The 18,779-nt window shown below is 36.0% G+C and overlaps 1 protein-coding gene across 2 annotated transcripts in view; it reads left to right on the top strand.

The window, feature by feature from the left end:
* The window catches only part of Wapl (WAPL cohesin release factor), a 65,348-nt gene that overhangs the window by 31,012 nt on the left and 15,557 nt on the right, over positions 1 to 18,779 (top strand). Inside the window, exons 5-9 of one of the 2 annotated variants that reach the window (XM_027389437.2) lie at positions 8,852 to 8,947; positions 11,186 to 11,338; positions 11,609 to 11,745; positions 12,390 to 12,501; positions 14,816 to 15,043. In XM_027389437.2, the coding sequence (XP_027245238.1) occupies positions 8,852 to 8,947; positions 11,186 to 11,338; positions 11,609 to 11,745; positions 12,390 to 12,501; positions 14,816 to 15,043 (726 nt within the window). The remainder of the gene's footprint in view (positions 1 to 8,851; positions 8,948 to 11,185; positions 11,339 to 11,608; positions 11,746 to 12,389; positions 12,502 to 14,815; positions 15,044 to 18,779) is intronic. The other variant, XM_027389438.2, reaches the window with a different exon arrangement.

Here is an 18,779-nt window from a genome sequence, read left to right as displayed (position 1 = left end):
CTTCTGACCTCTGCAGGCTCCAGACATGCATGTGGCATATATACATACATCAATGCAAAACAATCATACACATGTTAAAAAAAAACAAAACAAACTAAGAAGAGTCTTTTGCTAGTTAGGAAAATAAAGGGTCTTTAGGAATTGGACTTGAACATAAACTGTATTTAAGTAGCCTTGGTTAGGTCTTAGTGGTTGATCATTTGGAAATTCTGGTACTTTTTGTTCATGAAATGTTAACCAGTTTCTGGTTTCTGGCTAGCATTTCCCTACCTCCCTTATTTGCAGCTGTCATACATGTGCTAATTTACAGAGGTCATTTTTTCCCTTGCTCTGCCCACTTTAAATTCAACTCCTACTTACTCCTGTCTGCTTCTAAGGCATTTTTATGATCAGCCAGAATCACCTTCAGTACTTGGAAGGTTACATTTTGCCTGAGAATGTTGGCCATTTCGTTTTACAATTAAGACTGCTTCTGGATCTTTGAAACCAGTGTAAGATCAGTGTGGTTTCAATTTTCAAATATTTCTACCACTACTTTTCAGTGTTTCTCTGTAGTTTAATACTGGGCCCATCTGGCCCTATTTTTGTCTGACTTTCTAAGGAACATTTTGGACTTAAATTTTTTTTCCTTCTGTCATTCAATATGACACTAGATAATAAGCTTCTGGGCAATTGGATTAAAGTTACTTCTCATTATAAATCATGATTAACATACATACTAATTTGTATTAGAAACTTGCAATTGTATGGGCCTGCTTTTTATTTTGTTAATTCTTTTTTGTTTCCTGAAATTAATTTATGTAAGTTCTCAATTTAAAAACAGAGTCTTGTAACTCAAGAGATTTTAAAGGACAAGTACTCCCACATCTCACCCAGAACAAATGTTCCTCCACACAGTGCTTGTTTTAGCAGTTAGAATTCACTTTCCCAAACAGCGTTTTTTTTTTGTCCAGTGTATTTCCTGAGTGTTGCTTTTGTCCTGTGTTTGAGGGTTTACTGGCCATTTTAGGATTTAGACATCTAGATGGTGATGATTTCTAAAAACTAGAAACTTGAGATGTTAATGCAAATGACGACTGAATAAAAGACATACTGAACTAGTATGAAGATTGGGAATGCTGGAGGAATATGAAATTAAAAGCCATCCAAGTGTGATGGTATATGCCTTTAATCCCAGCACTCAGTAGGCAGTTATAAGTTCGAGACCAGCCAGTCTACAGTGACTGGCTACAGGACAGCCAGAGCTACACAGAGAAACGCTGTCTCAGAAAACCAAAGTTAAGTCATGACTGTCTATTTGCAGTTAGTAGATTGACCGTGCAGAGTAGTTTAATAAGAGTTGTCAAGTGGGTTCTGGCTGACTGTGGGTATGGAAGAAAGTCAGTTCGATTGGCTTCCTTGTCTCTTTATTCAATGTATGATCTCAGTGCTGGCTGATTGGGGATTCCAAAGGAAGTAGAAAGAATGTCTTTTAACCCTTGCTGCTGGAATGTTTTTCCTAACTGGAATTTTAATTAGTTTTAGCATTCTCTTTCTTTTATGGAAATAGTATTTGAATACCAAAATAGGTATTCTCAGTTGTTGATCTATGTAAGTAATGAAGTAAAAATACAAATACTTAGGAAAGTTAAAATATTTTGTCTATATAGTCCCTTTTTTTTCTTTAATGTTTTATTTAAAATGCTACTAAAATAAAATTACTCCTAGTTTTCCTTTGTTGGGGTGCTTTTTTTTTTTTTTTTTTTTAAGTATGTCTGCATGTTTTGCCTGCATACATATAAAGGCATTTTGTGCATGCCTGGTACCAAGAGGCAATAGGGACTGTTAGATCCTCTGGAACTGGAATTACAAATGGCTGTGAGTTACCATGTGGGTACTGGGAAAGAAATACAAGTCCTTTGAAAGAGCAGCCATTGCTCTTAACTGCTGAGGCATCTCTCCATTCCTAGTTCAGGTGCTTTTAAAAGTAAAAATCAGGCCTCCCCAGAATGATGCTCAGAAATTAAGAGCACTGGCTGCTCTTTCAGAAGACATGGCTTTGTTTTGCAGCATCCACATGGAAGCTTACAACCACCTGTGACTCAAGTTCCATGGCCTTCTTACAGCCTCTAGGGTACCAGGTACTGGCTGTTTTGTCCCCATGACATATCTCTGTCATTCTGGAGAAATTCCTCACTTTCTGCATAACATAGGTTCATCATGTACTATCTGCTAAGGTCCGGTACTGGAAATTAGTTCAAGATGCCCCTAGAAACTTAAGTTTGGTGTACTAGGTATGCTCTCATTAACTTTGACCCCTTTAACAGAGATAGGAAACAGACACATACATATAGACATGAATGTAGATTCATACACATGTCTTGAATTCACACAGATATCTTCAGTATCAACCCATCCCCACAATCTTTTCATTCCTTTCGTTGTCAGTGAGCATTAGCATCTTATAAAAAGCAAAGCATCTAACATGAACAAAGTTGTAACAGTTCTAAAAATGTATTTGCTTATTTCACCAAATTAAAGCCATTAAGATATTCAAGATTTGGGGCTCAATGGGTAAGTACGTTCTGGGCAACTGTAAGGATCAGGCTTTGACCCATGTTAAAAAACAAAATCCCATGCATGGTAGTGCCTGTAACCCTAGCACTGTGGAGTTAGGAGTTGGGTGGATCTCAAGAAATCAATCCAGTCATAGTCAAGTTGGTGAGCTACAGGTTCAATGAAAGACTGTTCCAAAAAGTAACACGGAGCAGTTGAGGAGGACATTGATTTGTGGTCTCTACAGGCTTGCACACCTAGGCAATACACTGTACACAGATACAAGTTATTCAGAATTTGTTTACAGGCATACACTTGCCTTCCCCACTAAGAGCAAAGGTGTAAAGTCAAATGCTGTTTTCACATATTACTTGGGGTTAGTTCTGTCTGCCTACCCCTTGGTCAGTTGCTATATTCTTCCTCATTTATTTGAAATATGAGTAGGTTTCTTGGTTCTGGTTTGCTTTAAATTTTAGGTTTTCCACACTTTCCACTTTTAGCGAATGCTATGTACAACATTATCATGTTTCCAAAAGTAAAATCTATTTTTTAAAAAAAGTAAATTTAGTTAAAGGTCACTTCATTTGAGATCTGTTCTTCTATTTTTTACCACTTGAAGGGAACCTAGTTTATTTTCTGTTTTCCTTTTTTAAAAATAACCAGATGCTTTCTTGTTGACTTTCTTACTAAAAAGTAAAATTTGTCTGTTTATGTTTTTTTAAAGAAAGAGTTTTACTGTATCTGACTTGAAACTCCTCAATCTCAGTTTCCTGAGAGCTAACATTATAGACCTATACAACCACACCCTTATATGGGACTTTTTGTTGGTGGTGTTTTGTTTCTGAGACAACCAGGTAGGTTGTTTCTGAGTCTTACCAGGTAGCCTTGGTTACCCTGGAGCTTGCTATCTAGATCATACTGGTGTGAACTCATAGAGATCTGCTTATCTCTGCCCTGAGTGCGGGAATTAAAGGGTGAGTATCACCATGCCTGGCTTACAAGAGATTATTTTTTGTGCTTTGCTTATTTTGCTTAGTAATACCTCTTGGAAATCACTTAGTATTGGCTCCTATAATTCTTCAGAGTAGTAGTAATGTAACAACTTGACTTTAGATTGCCTTTTGCTTTAGTTGCATTCTTTCATATGCTGTGTTTATATTTAAATTACTTTAAAACCATTTTTTTTTTAAAGTTTACATTTTATGTGTATGGTGGTTTTGCTTGCATTTGTATCTGTGTACTGTGTGCATGCCTAGTTCCCATTGAGGCCATAAGAAGCATTGGATCTCTTGGAATTGGAGTTGCAGACTGCGGTGAGCTGCTATGTGGATGTTAGGAATCAAACCTGGGTCTTCAGGAAGAGCACCCAGTATGTTCTTTAACCCATCTCTTCAGCCCCCTCTTACTATTATGTTTATATAGTTTTTCTTTGACTCCCTAGTTTTTGTTTATCTAGACATCCCCAGCTGTGTTGGCCTTTTGTTTTTCTTCCTCTCTTCCCCTTTTCTTCTTTTCCTTGCTAGGAAGGCACTATACCCAGACAGACACAGTTATATATTGTGTCACTTTGAATATTCGTTTAGACAGACTTACGTTGAATTACTAGTGGGAATACAATGCTATGTTCATGTAATCTTTGTGGATAAGAGTGGGTGAAGTATAGCCAGCTTACTATTTTTGTCTTTAGTCGTGTTTTGTGTGTGTGTGTGTGTGTGTGTGTGTGTGTGTGTGTGTGTGTGTGTGTGTGTGTGTGTGTGTGTGTGTGTGTATTTGTGTTTTCAAGACAGGGTTTCCTCTGTATTGTTTTGGAGACTGTCCTGGAACTCACTTGGTAGACCAGGCTGGCTTCAAACTCACATCGACCCGCCTGCCTCTGCCTCCCGAGTGCTGGGATTAAAGGTGTGCTTGTCTTTAGTCTTTAAAATTCATGAATTTGGTCTTGTTAAAGTAAAAATCATGGTATAAAAAACAGTGACCCCTTCCACCCAACACACTTTTAGAAACTAACTCAATGGAAAATAGCAAAATACTCTTACTCTTTGCTCTTCGGGAAGGAACTCTACTTTCTTTTTCTTTTAAATGATTTATTTTTTTGTGCATTGGTGTTTTGCCTTCTTGTGTATCTTTATGTTGGATCCCCTGGAACTAAAATAACAGTTGTGAGCTGCTGTGGTGTGGGTGTTGGAAATTGAACCCAGCTCTTCTAGAAGAGCAGCCAGTTCTCTTAACTGCTGAGGCATCTCTCCAGCTCCTCAACTTTACTTTATTATTAATAATTGTAAGTCAGTGAAACTGCGTTAAATCACACGCTTGATGTTGTCATCATAAAAAATAGCTTTTGTTTCATTGAAACTATCACTCATGTATAAATAAGTAGGTTGGTTGTTGGCTTATTTTTTCTTTAACTGTAGTTAATTTCTGCATGCAAAATTCTTGTTTGTTACATATATTCCTGGATAACTAAATAAAAATGAACATAGGATGCTATGACTGTCTGGAACATGCCTACGTGGTTCCAAATCTTTAGAATGTTAGTGTATTAATGAGAGCTCTCCACTATTCTAACTATTCTCTAGATTGCAGCAAACAGAAGCTATAAACTGTCTAACAAAGAATAAAGCTAAGAAATCTGACTAATGTGCTATGTATCTGCTTTTAGAACTTAAAAAAATAAAGATTAAGGATAACCCTGGTGGTACAGATGTCTACATGATGTTCATAATTTTTATTTTTTATGAAAAGTTGATTTGCTCTATAGTTCTTTTCAAAACCCATCTTTAGTTATTCTGCGTGATCACTTTTACTATATAAAATTAGAGTGTGACATCAGATGCTATGGTGTTTGCATACGCAATTCACATTGGCTCAAGTAGAATTCTTGTGTCATTTTCAAATGCTGTTATGAACTCAGGGTCAATTTAGTGTTCTTTCCCTTTCTCCCTCCCTGTCTAATGCATGTATGTTATTTATTTAGGTAGATGTGTCTTTAGTAGCTCTCTTCCCTATAAGCCCTGTAACTGGTCAGAGAGGTAATGGCTGAGTAGTTTCATGGTGTCTCACAACCATCCATACTCCAGTTCCAGGGCATCTGATACCCTCTTCTGCCCTCCATGGGCACTAGGTACATTAATACTAATATACATCTAAATCTAAAAAAATTTAAAGCATATAACTGTAAGATTGGAAACAAAAGTCAAGGGAAAGTTTTGATCAAATCTGTTTTTCTTTACACTACTATATACTAACATTAAAATTATAGACTGGGCGTTGGTGGCACACCCAGCACCATGTTAACTTAAAAAGACCTAATATATATATACACACTTAGTGTATTGTGTTTCATTTCATTTTGACATACCTGGGCTTCCTTCATCCTCCCCCTGTCCCCTTCTCTCTTAATATTTCAAGACAGGGTTTCTCTGGTTAGCCCTGGCTGTCCTACAACTCACTCTGTATACCAGGCTGACCTCGAACTCAGAGAGCACCTGCCTCTGGTTCCCAAGTGCTGGGATTACAAGCGTGCACCACCACAGCCCAGTTCCTCCTCTTATTAGAGAATGTCTCAATGCCAGCTTTCCTTCTGTTGATCTGAGTCCCTGTATGGTAGCTACACCTTCCCTCCTTTTTCTCCCTCCCTCCCTCCATATTTATTGTGAAGGTGCTGGACAGGTAGTGTAGCCCAGCATTAAATAGCTATCAGAAATATTTAGTATTTAACATAGTAGTGTTTTTCCTGCTCTTACAGTATTTTAGTTAAGATTCTTGCATTGCCCCGTTTTGTGCTGTGGAGAATTAGCCTTTTTCTTACCCTTAAGATTATTACCTACAGTCAGTGCATTCTTAAAAGAAATAGAATGAGGGCCTGGAGAAATGGCTTAGTGGTTAAGAACACTGACTATTCCTCAGAGGACCTGGATTCAACTCCTAGCACCACATGGCAGCTCACAAACTAACTGCAACTCAAAATTGTGGTACCCAGATCTGTAAGCAGGCAAAACACCAATACTCATAAAATAAAAAGTTTACAAATAAAAATCATTAGAATGTTTGCATTTTGTGTAGTTACCCAGGTTTTGGAGGCTTCAGTTGGATCCAGCTGACTTGCCCAGTTTGTGCCCAAGAGGGGGAGTGTAGATTGAGAAAACAGCAGGTAGAAAAATTAAAGGTACTAAGGAAAAGACAAACAGAATAGAGTTGGGAGCCAATAAATACTGAATGCCTCAAGTTTATTCTTCAACATTCTAATGTGCCCAAATCAAAAAGGGGGGAAAGGCAAAAGATTTCTTTACAATGATACAAAGAACAAGCAAACATAATTACTTCCCAATACCCAGAAATATCAAGTAACCACACCCTAAACCAAGTATCCAGTTGTCAAGGCAAGATAGACAATAACTACATGTTAGGCTAAATATCCTGTTGTCAAAGTAAGACATCCATTAGTTAGTTCTTAGACCAAATATCCTGTTGTTTAACCTTGAGTGAGCAGTAGTGGGTTTGAACTCTCTTAACTTTAAGTCGAGATGAAGCGGAGCCATTGCTATGGGCCCTGGGAATTTTGAAACAGGTTTCTCTGACTCTTATTACAATGCTGGAGTTAGAACCCCGGGCCTTGTGCATGCTAGGCTAGGCAGTGCATTGCCAGCTACACTTTCAACCCAGGACAAAGATTTATACCAAAGCCTATAAAGCCTGGGTCTTGAGTGTACTTGAGGTACCAGAGGTTGTTCAAATCAAGGATTTAATAATTAACAGGCACCAGCCTGGTTTACAAGAACTAGTTTCAGAACAGCCTCCAAAGCCACAGAGAAACCCTGTCTCAAAAAACAAAAAACAAAACAAAACAAAAATAACAGGCACACAGCTTGTACAATGGTTGTTTAAGATGACCATGAACAGAGAGCTAGTTTTTAGAATTCATGGTAATTCCACTCTGCACATGTGATCCAGAAAAACCTGATCAAGTCAGGTTTATAACTTAGATATAATAATGAATCATTACTTAATGCAAATCAGGTTCATAAGAGTAATGGAAAAGGGAATATTTGGCTATTCTTGAAGTAGGTTTTGTACACACACTCTTTATTTTGTATGTGTTGCACTAAGGTAGATTGCAGCCATAAACAGAATCTCTAGTCAGATCAGAGATTGAGGTGTAAAACGACAAAATTCAATGTCAGGTCAGTTTCCTTTTGAAAATAAGTTTTATTCCTTTTGTGAAAATTTAATCTTAGGGTTTGAATTTGCAAGTTTCGTCATTCATGGTTCTGAAATTTAGAATGTTAAAACTGAGAGACTTCTCGTGGTTTTTGTTTGTTTTGTTTTGTTTTCTCTAGCTTTGGAGCCTATCCTGGCACTTGCTCTGGAGACCAGGCTGGCCTCGAACTCATAGAGATCTGCCTGCCCCTGCCTTCTGAGTGCTGGGATTAAAGGTGTGTGCCACCAACGCCCCGCTGACTTTTCTCGTTTTAAATAAATTGATTTAGCAGCACAATACCTGTATTCAAGACAGTTTATATCTTTATGAACATTCAATATGTTTATATCTTTTGCTACAGAATTCACAGTTGTTAGTACACTGAACAGACGTGTTTTGTGAGGTAATACACAGTTATAAAATTTGAGCAATTTTCATTGTTGTGGTATACATTTGGCTCCAGTGGTTTCACTTAAATATTTGGGTTATGGAACTTCTTTCTGTCTGTCTCAAACTGCTTGATTCCTATTGTTAGAAAATTATGAAGAATGACTAATGAAAAATAAAATTTTGCTAATGAGCATGTTGAATTAAATATATTAAATATTAGCCTTTAAAAACATTTACTTTAAAATATTTACCTATCTTTTCTGTGTGTGAATATGTGAGGATGCAGGCACATACATACAAAGGTATGTATGTGAAGGTCATGGACAACATTTAGGAAATAGGTTTGCATTAAGTGATGAGTAATTATATCTAAATAATTTATGAACTCGTGCAATGACTCCAGGTTTTCTGGGTCACAGGTGCACAGAGTAGATGAAACATAAACTAGCTCCCTGTTCTTTATGCTCCTCTTAGACAACCGCTATATAATCGGTGTGCTTGTTAGCAGTTTCAAATGCTTTCTTTTTCTGGTTGGTTGGCTGCACAGAAGAGCAATTGCCAATTCTGTGCTAAATACCAAAGTGATTATGTCTGACATAGACTGGCAAAAGCATCTTTTTGGTCTAAGGTATATGTTTATGCATTTCAGTTATTCTTTATAAATGACACCTTTTTTATAAGGGATATGAAGTGAGATGGAAGCAGTTGATCTTTTTCTCATTTCACTAGTCACCTACAAAAGCTGTATATAATGCCAGGCATTGGAACCATCCAGACTCAGAAGAACTGCCTGGACCACCAGTAGTAAAACCTCAGAATGTCACAGTAAGTATACCTTTTTAGTTTTTTCTCTTAAAATAATTTACAAGTTAATCTAGATAGGTAGTCACTGTCTTAAGTTTTGTTCTCTCAAGATTATAATTGAAAAGCCTTACAAATTAAAACTTTGTAGGAGTTCAAGGCCAACCTGGGCTTCATACTGAGACCCTATTTCAGAAACAAAACAATAAAAAACCAAACCAAAGCATTCAATAATGATTCACATTTCATAATGTTTAGGGTTTATAGTGTTTAGGGTTTAAGAAAAATTATTCCTTATATGAAGTATTAGTATTGATTTTTGTGTGTGTGCGTGTGTGGTATTATGTATGTATTTATGTAGGAGTGTGTACAGGTGTGTGTGTTAAAAGATGATACCTTAAAAAGTAATTTCTTTTTTTTCTATCATGTGGGTTCTGGGAGTCGAGCAGGTTGTCAGGCTTGCTTGGCAAGCACCCTTTCCTGCTAAACAATCTCACTGTCCCTCTCTGTCTTTTGTTTGTTTGTTTGTTTTTTTGAGTCAGGGTTTTTCTGTGTAGCCCTGGCTGTGCTGGAACAGTCTCTAGACCAGGCTGGTCTCCAACTCACAGAGATCCGCCTGCCTCTGGCTCCCAAGTGCTGGGATTAAAGGTGTACACTGCCACCACCTGACCTGATTTTTTGAGAAAGGGTCTCATTGAATTTGGCTAGTTCAGCCAGACTAGTGAGCTTCAAGGATCAATTGATCTTCACCCCAAACCATTATTTTGCTCCTGTGCCCAATTATTTATTTATTTTTAAATATATATCCGAGGATTCAAACTCAGGTCTTCATGCTTGCATGGCAGGCACCTTACCAGCTGAGCATTCTCTTCATCCTATTGATCCTCAGAACTTAAAATAAAGCTAGGCATGACAATCCATACCTGTGATCCCAGCACTTGGAAGGCTGAGGTAGAAGAATCACCACCAGCTTATTGCCAGTGATGGTTACATAGTAAGCCCCAGCCTCACTCCTTCCCCCAAAGCTATATTCTACAATAAGTGAATTCTTTTTAAGTTTGGTGACTCTGGGTTTTGTTTTTGTTTTTTTGTTTGTTTTTTGGTTTTGGTTTTGGTTTTGGTTTTGGTTTTTTGGTTTTTTGAGATAGGATTTCTCTGTGTAGCTTTGGAGCCTATCCTGGCACTTGCTCTGGAGACCAGGCTGGCCTCGAATTCAGAGATCCTCCTGCCTCTGCCTCCCAAGTGCTGGGGTTAAAGGCGTGCGCCACTACCACCAGCCTGTTTGTTTGTTTTGTTTTTTGTCTTTTTTAAAAAATAATTATTTTATGTGTAAGAGTGTTTTGTCTGAATATTTACCTTTGTATATCTTTATAAGTGACTTTTGTTCCTTAATTTGCTTTTCATAGAGATGAAATTACATTCCATTAATATTTTTGAAAACAAAATTTTGTAAAATATTCTTGTCGAGGTATGGTGACATACCCACAAGGCAACCAGGGGACTCATCTCAAATTGAAGGCCTACATGCTCATCTACATAGTGAGGATCCTAATACACCTTAAAAGATGTATTTTCAAGAAACGAATTCATAGTATACATTAAAATTCCTATCTTAATAGTGAAGCCTCAGTTATCTGGAGCTACCAAAGGAATGAGTTCTTATAACATTAACAAAAATTTGGGTGTAGAGTTTCAAGTCAGAGCCTCATGTATAGACATATATTCATCCTCAGTTCCAAGAGCAGAACAATTTCTAACACATGGTATAGGTATAGGGTTTTTTCCTTGTGCTGATTATGATGTCACCATCATATTTACTAGTGATTACTTGTGATGCTGAAACATGCTTTGTTCTTGTTACAACTTAGTACTTTTGTTCTATATTGCTTTTAGTTCCCTATGCTTTTATGATTCTTTTGCTGTAGTTTTTCTGAAACCCTGTCTAACTGCTTATCAATGCTACTTATGCATGCAATTGTGGTTCTTTATTCTCTTAACAGTCCTGGAAGCAAACAAATGATAAGAAAAAGCTAGAAGTATTTCTCAAGTGGTTCTTTTGTTGTGTAAAACATTTAAGCCTTAGTAGTGCATGGGATTTAAATTATCTCTTATCAACAGCCTCCCTCTTCTCCCTTAAAAAAACAAAACAAAACAAAACAAAAAACTTCATTTACTTTTTAAAAGCTAAATTTGTCACATAAACAAGATGTTACCTTTTAAAATATTTGCTTAGAACAACTAATTTAATACCTTTATTAATAGGTGAGGCTGTCTTCAAAGGAACCAAATCAAAAAGATGATGGAGTTTTTAAGGCTCCTGCACCACCACTCAAAGTGATAAAAACTGTGACAATACCTACTCAGCCCTACCAAGATATAGTTACTGCACTGAAATGCAGAAAAGAAGACAAAGAAGTAAGCGGCCATATACAGTTTTACTGCACGTGGATAGATTTCTATGTGTAACATTTAGCCTTTTGTCTTAAACAAATATCACTACACTGATAGCCACAGTTTTGAACCACAAACGTATCTTGTCCTATTAGTACTGATGATTTAAAAACATTTTTTATTTGCCATCTAATGAATGATTGTATAGGCTTTTTATTAAATACAGTAAACCTATAGATTTAGATATGCTAGTTCATAGTTACAAAAGAGGTGGGCTTATTTTTTTCTTGGCAGTTATATACTGTTGTTCAGCATGTGAAGCACTTCAATGATGTGGTGGAATTTGGTGAAAATCAAGAGTTCACTGATGACATTGAATACTTGTTAAGTGGCTTAAAGAGTACTCAGCCTCTAAACACACGTTGCCTTAGGTAAGATCTTAATTTTCTACATTTTATAATGTTGTGCATGCTAATTTTTTTCAACTAGACGCCTTTAAATTTGTTAGTAAAGCTAGACATTTAAAAATTATGTATTGATAATCAGTAATATGTTAAGTATTCCCTTTTTTATATAGTTGCTAAAAAATAAATAGTGTATTAAAGACTCTGAGGTTTTTTTTTTATCTCAATTTCAGTGTCAAATAATAGATTGATTTGAGCAGAGACATGGGTCATCTTTTACATATAGTAATAGATTGAATACCTTGACTTGGTTGTATTATGTATAGTCAGTTGGAGTATATTCAATCAAATAAAACTTCTAGTTTTCATAAATAGCAGCATTATGACAGATAATTAGAATTTTAATGATTTTAATGGTTGTAGTGATTTAATGGTTGTAGTGAGGAATACACTACAGACATGCTATTTAGTTTTATAAATGTAGTGTGCCCAGTCAGACTCTCAGCCTTGGTACATATTTTAAAATTTTGGTTTGTCCATCGTTTTTAGATTTTGTGTTGTCAGTACTTTAAGCCTTCTGCACCCTTCTCATTTGCTTGTTTGGAATTATGCAAACTGCAGCTAATGTCCTAGCAATTTTAACTGTTCTAACATAGTCTGTTTCCTTCTAGTGTTATTAGCTTGGCTACTAAATGTGCCATGCCCAGTTTTCGAATGCACCTGAGAGCACATGGGATGGTTGCAATGGTCTTTAAAACCTTGGATGATTCCCAGCACCATCAGGTATTTTAAGTTTCTGCGGTTGAGAAGTATTACTGAAAATTATAGTCTTTGACCATATCAGAAAATACCTTCATTGATAAGTAGAGGTGATAGCTATATGTCTTTGCTTCATAAATCATGTTTTCTGGAAACAAGAAAAGTTCTTGGTATACTTATAATATAAAAGTTTATATTATTAAAATCTTATTCATTTGTCAGTTAACATACTATATTGATACTTTATACTATAAAAATTATTTCCTCTATTAGAATAATCTTTTAATATTGTTTGATACTAATGACATAAAAGTTATGAAATGTGGCCATGATCTTAAAATATTTGGTTCCTTGTTGATCTGAAAAATAGTTTCATTGTGAAAAGGAATAAATAATAAATGTTATCTAACCAAAGTTAGCTCCAATGTTAGGAAAAAAGTCATTACCAAACTTAACAGTAATATGGAGGTGGCCTTGTATGAAAGGAAATTACTTTATAAATACAAATTGAGTGACACAAAATTACTACTGATTCTTCTAAAACCAAAAGTAATATAAAGTGTGTGAGCATTCCTCTGTACCCAGGTTGTACTAGACACAGAATAACAAGGACAGAAAGACAAGAAATGAATAGTTTGCTTCAGTGCCCGGTTAGGTATAGACAGACTTAAGACATTCTTTGCTTAGTGAGTCCCTCAGGTCTTCACTGTGGCATCTAATTTCCAAAAAATGTTTTGTAAACTGAAGAAATGGTCAGCACTAAAGGATCTGAGTTTGGTTTCCATCCGTTAATCTAAGACATACCACCTTGAGTATGGGAGGGTGCGTGGTTCGCTTGCACCTTGAGTATTTTAAGATCACATTTTGTTATTGCTTTATTAAAAAGTTACTAAGGGCTAGGAATGTAGCTCAGTTGCTAGTGTGCTTGATTAGCAAGCATGAGGCCCTGAGTCTGACCCCTAGCACTGCATAAACAAGGTATTATGCAGGCTTATAATCTTGGCATTTGGGGAAGGAGAGACTGGAGGACTAAAAGTTCAAGGTTATTCTCAACTCTATGAGTTCAGGGCCAGCCTGGATTATGAGAGATACTATCAAAAAATAAATCAACTGGTACACGCCTTTAATCCTAGCACTTGGGAGGCAGAATCAGGCTTAACCCTATGTGTTCAAGGCTACCCTGATCTACCTGGTCTACATACTGAGTTACATGGTGAGATCACATCTCAAAGAACAAAACCAAAACCCAACAAACTGACAAAGAATTGTCAGGCCCGGTGGCTCTTGCAATTGGCGCCTGCACTCAGGAAGCAAAGGCAAGTGGATCTCCAGGCTAGCTTGGTCTCCATCCATAGTGAGTTCCAGGCCCATTAGGACTACATAATAATAAGATCATGTCTTAAAAAAAAAAAAATGCTGGATGAAAACATTTTAAAAAGAAACTAATCCAGTTACATTTGTTTTCCTTTAAAAATATTAGTTTATGGATGTTTTGCTTGCTTGTATGTCTGTGCATCAGGTGTGTGCCTGATGCTTGCAGAGGCTAGAAGATGGCATTGGATCCCCTAGAACTAGAATTACAGATAGTAGCGAGCTACCATATGGGTTCTGAGAAAAGAGCTCCAGTATCCTGGGAGAGTAACTAGTGCTTGCTCTTAACTGCTGAATCATCTCTTCAGCCCCCTAGTTATTTCAGTCCCCTGTATGCTGATGTAAATTCAGTTGTCTGTATTCTATAGAGGGAAAAATGTGTTTTGATACAAATTATAACACATTTATGTTACTATTTTTGAGCCAAAAATTGCCATATCCTTATGTTGCAAAGAACATTAAAAGCATAGTGTAACATGCGATATTTATATACTGTATAATACATTTAGCAAAAGTGTCCAAAGAAATGGATAGTTGACTTTATAGTCTAGTTGAAAATTCATTAGAGAAGGAAGAATGGAGAGGAAAAAACAACTTTTTTTTTGGTCTTTCCAGACAAGTTTTCTCTGTGTAACAGTCCTAGCTGTCCTAGAACTTGATCTGTAGGCCAGGCTGGCCTTGACCTCACAGAGGTCCATTTGCCTCTGCCTTCCGCTTGCTGGGATTAAAGATGTGCACCACCAACGCCTGGCTGGAAAAAGTTTTTAATCAGGGGTTTATTTATCGAATAGATATATTTTCTTAGGATATTTTGGAATAACAGTGAATCAAGCATTTTTGGGGTCTCCAACAAAACCATCAGTAGACATTTTAGACATTTTAATTTATAAATGTCAGTAATGTCCTTGTTTTCTAAAGTTGTTAGTAATTGCTTTCATGAATGTTTCTCTTTTGGGATCTGTTGAAGAATCTGTCCCTCTGTACAGCTGCTCTCATGTACATATTGAGTAGAGATCGTTTGAACATGGATCTTGATAGGGCCAGCCTAGATCTCATGATTCGACTCTTGGAACTGGAACAAGATGCTTCTTCAGCTAAGCTACTGAATGAAAAAGACATGAACAAGATCAAAGAAAAAATCCGAAGACTCTGTGAAACTGTGCACAATAAGCATCTTGATCTAGAAAATATAACGGTGGGTTGTTTCCTTCTATGACAAATGAAGACTATGCTCAGAAACTAATTAGTCACGGTGGCTGTGTGGCTTTTGACAAATCATTTAATCATTATTAGCCTTGTTTACTGCCTTTGTTGACAAAGTTTTCTATTGAGGTTTAGCTCTGAACATCACTTCCTGCCTTACTTAGGGGTAACCTAAGATGCTGAGATGAAACATCATGACAAAGCAACTTGGGGAGGAAGGGGTTTTATTTCAGTTCACACTTCCAGATCATAGTCTAGCACTGAAGGAAGTCAGGGCAGGAACCTGGAAGTAGGAGCTGCTGCAGAGGCCATGGAGGGGTACTGCTTACTGGCTTACTCCTAATGGCTTCCTCAGCCTGCTTTCTTTCAGAACCAAGGACCACCACAATGTACTGGGCCTTCCCCCATCAGTCACTAATTAAGAAAATGCCCCACAGCCACATGTAATGGAGGCATTTTTTCAATTGAGGTTCCCTCTTTTCAGATAACTCTAACTTTTGTCAAGTTGACATAGCATTAGTCAGCATAGTTCTGAAATCACTAAACTAGCTCATCTCTCTGTATTTGAGCTTTTCTTGGTTTTGGTTTTGCTAGTAAATAGCTGGTTTCTCTTGTTAGATTTTCTTTAATCTTTCTCCTTCTTCTGCAGTTAAGCTGTTACTTAGCATAAAGCTTCTTTTTTCTATTGCCTGCTTAGCTGAGAGGACTGTAACATTTGCCACAAAAATTTATAGATTATTATTTTAATCACAGTAACTGGACTATCACTGTATTTAATTACACTAAACTTACGAAGGGATTCATGGACTCTGAAAAAGATAGCAAATGGGAGGAGAGCCAGTTTTAAATACATGTCAGGTTCAAAACTCAAATGTGGTCTGTACTTTGTAGAACTGGAAAACCACCAGTCTATGTATTACCTTTAGGTTGATTTAGAAGTGGAGCAGTATTATACTACATTTAAAATAATTTTCATTCACAGCATTTTTGCATCTAATTTTAAAAAATAATTATTAAATTTACATTCAAATTGCATTCAAGTATTTCATTATGGTATTTTCTTTCATCCTTTGTTGTTTCTGGGATATCTTTCTCAGTGTTCTCCCCGGTCCAGTAACTTAGTTAACACTCTCAACCAACCACAGAAATACTTGCATGTCTGTTTATTGCTGTACTGTTGATGATAGCTAAGAAATGAACCTAGCCTAGATCTCCAGGAAAGATGAACATACAAAGATGCAGTCTATTATAAATGAAAAATTAACTATTAATGCTATAAAAATTAAATTGAACCTATAATTTTTATTCACTGTATAATTGAGTAAATGTATCTTTCTTTACTCATATTCAGCATTTTTGCTTGAACTATTTGCTATTAAATAATTTTTTTGTACATGAATTTGACTTGTTTTGTTAAATTTGTTAGGATAAGTAAATGTCAACATGGAAAATGCTGACAGTATGTTAAATAATTTACTTACATAGTTGAAACCAGAGCACAGAACTATGTTAGGGTACCTTTTTTTTTTTTTTTTTTTTTTTAATTTTTCTCCTTTGACTCAATATCAGCTGTTCTTCAGTATGGCGGTTTTTAAGTTGTACAGTAGGCTTAAAAGTTGCTTTGTTTAAAGAATAGCTGTACACATTGGTTTTGTTTGTTATATTAATTGTTTGGGTCTGGTTTAATTTTGTTGTGTCATATTTTGTATATTTTAAAGTTGTTATGTTGTTGTGGTTTTGAGACAGGGTTTCTATGTGTAACTGCAGGCCTGGCTGTCCTGGAACTCCCTTTGTAGAACAGGCTGACCTCAAACTCACAGAGATTCACCTCTCTGCCTCCTAAGTGCTGGCATTAAAGACATGCACCACCACTGTCTGAGTATTTTAAAGTTTTTGATTTTGTTTTTTTGATAATAAAATTTATAGCCAGGTATGATGGTTCGAACTTTTAATCCCAGCACTCAGAAGGCAGAGGCAGGCAGATCTCTAAGTTCAAAGTCAGCCTGGTTTACAAAGCCGGTTCTAGGGTCAGCTAGGGCTACACAAAGAAACCCTGTCTCAAAAAAAGGGAAAAAAAATCATAAAAATTAAAAACTACTTTAACTTCTTTTAAATATATTTGTTCTGTTGATATGACATGAAGATAACAATAATAATAGTTTTAAACAGTGGATTGCTGAATGCTGACAGTTAACAGAATAGTCTTATTAGTGAGTTTGCTTTAGAGGATTATTTTAGTTTTCAAATAAAAATGTTTAAAATAATAGGCTATTTTTGAATGGTAGCTTATGATAAATATAGCCTAAAGTATAGAGTTTTTACTAATACACAGTTTTTATACTCTTCAAGATTGTAGCATTAGGCCTCAGCTTACTGTTAAGACTCATGAGCTGGTAAATTTTGTCATTAAATCACTCCTTGCAGGACCTAGAATGAGAAATGAACCCAGTTCAATTATTTTGTTGTATTGGGTTCTAATTCTGTATTTACCCTAGCAAAAATTTTTCTTTCCAAAGAACTTACTAAAATGTTTAGATCCTTCTAAATTGGTACTACTAAGATTCTCTCTGGTAATATACTGTAATTTGTAAGTAATGTATATTCAGTTTCAAATATAATACATGACAAGGTAAAAAGTTTTTCCCTTTTGTAAGTTCAGGTTGGGGTTGGGGGTCAGACAAAAGTCTTTCCAGTCTTTGCTAATTATTTCCCCCACTTTTTAAAAAAATGAGTCAATCATTGATACAGTTCAAGGGGTTAGCCTGAACAGTAACTATATCACTGCTTCCAGCCCGGCTGATTATTTCTTCTCATAGGCTAAACTTCCTTTATTAGACAAGAGCTAGATTAGATTACTTTGTTGGGAAGTTGACTTTAGGCTTTAAAAAAACAGATTCATAAAGAAAAATTCTAACCTAGTTGTAAATGTAGTTCTTATTTGTGCACCATTTAGTGGTGGTTCTGGATATATATTGTTATGACTATGAGGAATCTTCTAGCTGCTAAATAATCCTATAGTATAAAGTTTAAGCGATAGTATTAGAAGACAACTTTGTAGGAATATAATGAGCAGAGAACTTGAAGAAGAAAAATGTGGTTCACTAATACATTTGTGGAAAATGCTCATGTTTGTTGTATTCAGAAAAAAATTAAATCAAAACTATTGTTACCACTTTGTACCTTAAGGCTGTTTAAATTAATGCCATTGAATTTGAACACTTAGGGCCACTGACATTCCCATACTTGCCTCCTTGAAATGTATCTCATTACATTCTTTTTGGTAGGTTAATCCAGTATATTTGTTTATAGTAAAGAAAATATGATTTGATTCAATAATGCCACATCTGAGCCTCTGTACTGCTATTATATATTATTGAAATTAACATGAAATAGATTTACTTTTAATAAATGTTTTTCCATAAAAGCAAGCCATATAGTCGAGGCACAGTTTCTTCAGTATAGACTATTCTGATAAAAATTGGAAGTTGATTCATCTATGAAAGCATTTACTATTCTTTTTTTGACTTACTACATTTTAATAAAGAAAAGAAATTCCTAAAATTAATGCTTCAGAATTATTTTAGCCAGGCATTGATGGTACATGCCTTTAATCCCAGCACTTGGAGGGCAGAGACAGGCAAATATCTGAGGTCTGGGACAGCCTGGTTTATACAGACAAGAAACCCTGTTTTTTTAAAAAAAAAAGAAAAAAAATTCTACACCTCAGT

This window comes from Cricetulus griseus, assembly GCF_003668045.3.
Source record: "Cricetulus griseus strain 17A/GY chromosome 1 unlocalized genomic scaffold, alternate assembly CriGri-PICRH-1.0 chr1_1, whole genome shotgun sequence".
Lineage (NCBI taxonomy): Eukaryota > Metazoa > Chordata > Mammalia > Rodentia > Cricetidae > Cricetulus > Cricetulus griseus.
The sequence above is the reverse complement of the archived record's forward strand: the minus strand, read 5'-3'. Positions and strand labels throughout refer to the sequence as shown.